General features: G+C 44.5%; 1 protein-coding gene across 1 annotated transcript; it reads right to left on the bottom strand.

The window, feature by feature from the left end:
* Positions 1-511: 511 nt before the first annotated feature.
* Positions 512-3,683, bottom strand: LOC148030592 (cytochrome P450 734A1-like). Its single transcript, XM_087686945.1, has 5 exons — positions 2,994-3,683; positions 2,362-2,585; positions 1,838-2,076; positions 1,284-1,680; positions 512-1,161 (listed from the first exon to the last, which is right to left on the bottom strand). Exons 1-5 carry the CDS (start codon positions 3,295-3,297, stop codon positions 730-732), a joined length of 1,596 nt encoding a protein of 531 aa, XP_087543071.1. The 5' UTR covers positions 3,298-3,683; the 3' UTR covers positions 512-729.
* Between the last annotated feature and the right edge of the window lie 1,247 nt (positions 3,684-4,930).

Genomic DNA, 4,930 nt, shown 5'->3' with positions numbered 1-4,930 from the left:
CCTAGTTTTATATAGGGAATACATGCATACACACAGGAAAAATTGCAACATTTCCTACATTTCACAAGATTTCCTATATAGGGATTGATTAAAAGTCCCTTGTGCATTAGATGATTACAATGTAGACTGCTCGTACACTAGGCGAATACCAAACGTTTAACAATGCTAAGAGCTCATCTAATTATGCAAAGTAACACTTACTCATATCCTTGATATATTTTATTAAATATTAAATATAATACAAACCATGAGAATGAATCTCTCTTATCCAAAACATCTCTCTTCTTCATTCAATCTTTTCATATGGTTGAGATATGTAAAATTATATTATGCACTAATCTACTTTTAGTACTTTAATATTATTATATGTAGGTATATTTCTGATGTACATTCGCACACGAACATATGTATAAGTTAAATTACTATGAGCAATATACTTGATTCTGTTTTAGATCTAGAATCTTATTAAAATTCATACATTTATAAAGTATATAAACATATGAAATTATATTCTTAAATACATGATTACTTACACATTATACAAAAGTTTTGGGGTCTCTCAGAGACAAATCCCCTTGCCACATGACACGTGCATGAAGACACGAAGTGCTCTTAAGTATAATATAAGTATTATACAAGTATCGGTACTTCGAAATGTCATGTAAAGCATTGGAAAACACTGCTGTAAGATGGCAGGAGGAGGTAAGCGCGGATCGTGCTGGCTGTTACTTAAGGACAGAGCTTTTCGAAAATGAGGGGCATGCCAAACTGAGGCTGCAAGGTGACAACGGTGGTGGGGGCGTGACGGTAGTTGGGGGAGAGGTGGAAGCGGTAGCGCTGCAGGATGGTCGACAGCACCACCTTGGCCTCTTGCATGGCGAAGGTCTGACCGATGCAGTTGCGGGGCCCCATCGAGAATGGCATGAAGGCTTGCGGCACCCTGGTTGCGTTCCCCATCCCTCCCTCGAACCGCTCAGGCCGAAACTCTGATGCATCCGGGCCCCAAAACCTCTTGTCATGGTGCCATGCGAGGATTGGCACCTCTAGCATCGTCCCTGCAGGGATCACAACCTTCCCAAGCTGCAGGTCCCGGGGGGCTTTCCTCACCAGTCTTATGATAGGAGGGTATAAGCGCAATGTCTCATTCAACACCATGTTCACCTGCGAGCATTCATTAGCGCAGAATTAACTAGTTGCTATTTTGATCGCGTAGCCATCATTAAATGGAAAAAGCTCTACCTCCTCTCCACGCTTAAAAAACCGAGGCTCTACCAAGTACTCACGATTTTTAGCCGATTAATGGACTCGGCTGATGGCAGCTCCTCCATCCCACAAATAGCATGCACTTCCTCTCTTGCCCGCTCTTGCCATTCGGAATTGCTTGCTAGCAATAGAAATGTCCATGTTAGCAATGTCGATGTGGTCTCGTGCCCAGCAAAGAAGAAAGTCTTACACTCATCGATGATCTCATCCATTCCCATACTCAGGGTCTTCTGACTTCCCTGCAATTGTCCAGCATTTGCAGCCATCATGATCCCCAGCAGATCATTACTAATTATAATGTTCCCAGCTTGGCTAGTGCTGTTTGCTTCTAACCGCTTCTCCACAATCTGCCGAAGCATCTTGACTATATTCCTTTTCAACTTCCACCGATAGCGATTAACTGCAGTTGGTATGTATCTGCTCCCAAAGGCATGCATATTATGGGTACGTTACATCGAAAAATGAATTCCCTACACTACCCCAAACTAATCTTGGCTAGCGGTAACCGCTGTGTACTTATGACCCTTAACTGATTATTGCCATTCACTTACAAGATTGGCACACGTTTCCTGACCTTGAACCGGGGATGTACGCGTTTTGCAACATCTTTTCGATGAGCACCTGCTGCTCGTGTTGCATCTCAAACACTTGCCTGCCCTCTGCAAAGCTGCTTCCAAACGCAGTGTGGGCAATTATATCTGCAGTTAGGTTTTGGAATGCATCGAAGACTTCAATCTCTTCCCCTTTGTCCACTTGATTCTCCCATTGTTCCATCATCGCGGTGGTGCAAGCAGCCATAGTTGGGGCCATGACCTGCATACAACAAGATGCATATGAGCAGACATGTGATCTTAAAGCGTGAGCTTCATCCTTACGATGTCCACTCACTTAGACTTAGTCGGGTCCGTGCATGTAGCCAGGCGCCTGCCTAGGATAATATGATGATATAACATGGGCAGTGTATGTACGACAGATTAATGACAAGCTGGATCCGCCTGGACATGATGTCCGAGAGCTGATAATATGACATACTTTTGGCTCATTTAATTTGAATTCAAAATACAGAAAATTAAAACCACAATCAGAGCCTTGTTCTACCTTAAGCTTCTCTAGGAAGAAGGCTGGAGTCATTATGCGGCGATGCTGTGCCCACTTCTCGCCATTTAAGCTCACAAGGCCATCACCTACCAAATCATTAGCTTCAGGCCTTCTCCTTGACTTTGTGTAATACCCAAACCTGGTCGACAAAATCTCTTTGGCTTGATCGGGCTCTGTAAGCATAACCTGGGCTTGTGGTCCAAACCAGTATACAAAGAAGTCACCTGCTCACCAAATTAAGGCAGAACACAAGATGACAAACTCAAATCGTTATATTGAAACATGATCAACATCCAAGTATTTACAGTCACGAAAGTTGGCTGCGATGTCACTACTAGCGCATGTCAGAAATTCTTTGAGAGCTGCAAACACTGATCATTGGGAAGTTGGGAACAGTTATTTAGCCAAACTTTCCTCAAAAACCCAATCAAACTAGTGCGGTAATATGGTGATCAATTGCCCTCCAGCATCCTACCGTCATTCCTAGCTGCTGCTCAGTGCACGAAATTCCTAGCTGCTGCTCAGTGCACGAACCTTAGTGCATCGTAATCAGCTCCCGCGCAGTGCAAAGCATGTGCAGGCATAACAGCGTATTGTAATTATAAAAGAGGGACGGAGGAAAGAGAAGTGACCGTAGAGCTTCGACCAGTGGTACAACTGAGGCAGGATGCGAGGGGCGATGTCGTGGGAGAGCTCGGGCATGGGGCTCGCACGTGCGTCATTGACGAGTGCAGAGAGCTCGAGGGCGTTGCCACGTGGGGGCAGGTAGGGCAGGCACTTGATGCCCTGGGCTTCGAAGACTCGCTTGATGCGGAGGGGCGTGAGCCAGCAGGACTGCAGGAGCTTCCAGGCGGCGTAAAAGAAGGCCGTGGCAGCCACCACCAGCACAGACATGGCCGCCTCCCTGATAATAAAACAAGTGCTCCTCATCCACATTATTGATATTATAATATAATATTCCAGCCAAGCTGCTGGCAGCTGAGACTAGCGGTTCTCTCTCTCTCTCTCTCGCTCTGTGTTCGTCCCTCCAGACTGCTCCAGTGATCTCCTGAGGTAGGTTCTCTCTCTTTCTCAGTGTCTCAGTTCGTCGTCCAGTGATCTCGTGTTATTAGGTCACCAAAGTTCACTAGTCGCTCTGCCGTGATCGGAGTCGCGTTATGGCCAAGCTGCTTCTGATGTCACCCCTGGCGTCATAAATCGAGAAGTCACAGTTTGTTCTCTCCAGACTCCCAACTTCAATTGTCTTCCTGCTGTGCACTGATCTAATATAGAAGCTTGCAAAGGGCTCTCACACGGTCAGAGTCACGACGCACACCCATTCTATTCTATGAATTCTTGGGTTTTATAAGTGTAGGGCAATGTCACATTCAATAGTCTTCATTCATTGGATATTACATTCCACCCAATGCCTGGCGGACACTAGCGGATCCGGCTCTCTCTCTCTCTCAAATACACAGTTCATCCCGATAGGCACTAGTCAATGGTCATCTCCCTAGGTAGCTCCCTTTTTCGGGATTGAATCCGGATAGTGATCTGAGATGTCACGCGTGCCGTCATAACAGGGGTTTCTATTTAAGTCTCATTTTCTTCCTATTATCTCTAGAAGCGGCGCTTCAAAGTTCACACGCATTTTTTGGATCTTGGGCTTATAGCCTAGAGGCCAGTCACACGAGTCGGTTTCGGGGGTTGCGGGGAGTTAGAGAGTCCCGCAACTACCACATTGACTATGGTGAGAGAAGGGTTTCATTAATCTTGGGAATCCCCCATTAGCCCCACAAAAACCACTGTGGTATGTTGGTGCCAATAAGGCTAATGGGTACAATTGGTCCAAACCCCAAGTTGCGCTTCACTCACAAGCCAACGATCCAAACAATTTTGGCAAAGTTAACACAATTTTCTTCCTCCGACCTTTGAAACATTCATCCATGGCATTCCATACCACTACCTTGATAAGGGAAAGTGATACAAAACCCACTTGTCCCTTGGAATACCTAGTGTGTTAGAAGTCTTAAGGTAATGCCACATGCAATGCTTCCTACACTTTTTAAACAAAACCCACTAGCCCCTTGGATGTTTGGTGTGTCAGAAGTCTTAGGGTAATGCCACATGCAACACTTGCTACACTTTTTAAAAGTGTAGCAAGTAAATTGACGTGTGCATGCGACCTTTATTAATCAAAGGTGATAACTTTATTTACAAGGCTGTAGAAAAGTATAGGTGGTACTTGTGCATGGAATGACCCTTAGAGTGAAGGCACACCAAGGGTTAAAGTGCTACCATGGTTGTTCAAAAGTAGATCCTCATTACATGCTAACTATGGTGGTGCCGACAGGTGCAATAAATCTCAATTGACTTATAAGAGAAAAGTGAAACGTAAAACTTCAAAGAAGTTGGTTGGCAAAAATTTCACATAGGATATCATCATGTAATAGATTTCGCTTTCTACTCAACATCCTTAAGCACTCATTATAGATACTTATATACTCTTTAGTATTAACATGATTCCTCCTTTTAATAATCAAGAGCTTCAACAATGGTTTATCCTCAAATGAAGTGCTTGAATTCATCA

The sequence above is a fragment of the Lygodium microphyllum genome, chromosome 10 (genome assembly GCF_053477565.2).
Source record: "Lygodium microphyllum isolate KBCC chromosome 10, Lygodium_microphyllum_v1.1.10, whole genome shotgun sequence".
Taxonomy (NCBI): Eukaryota; Viridiplantae; Streptophyta; class Polypodiopsida; order Schizaeales; family Lygodiaceae; genus Lygodium; species Lygodium microphyllum.
The sequence above is the reverse complement of the archived record's forward strand: the minus strand, read 5'-3'. Positions and strand labels throughout refer to the sequence as shown.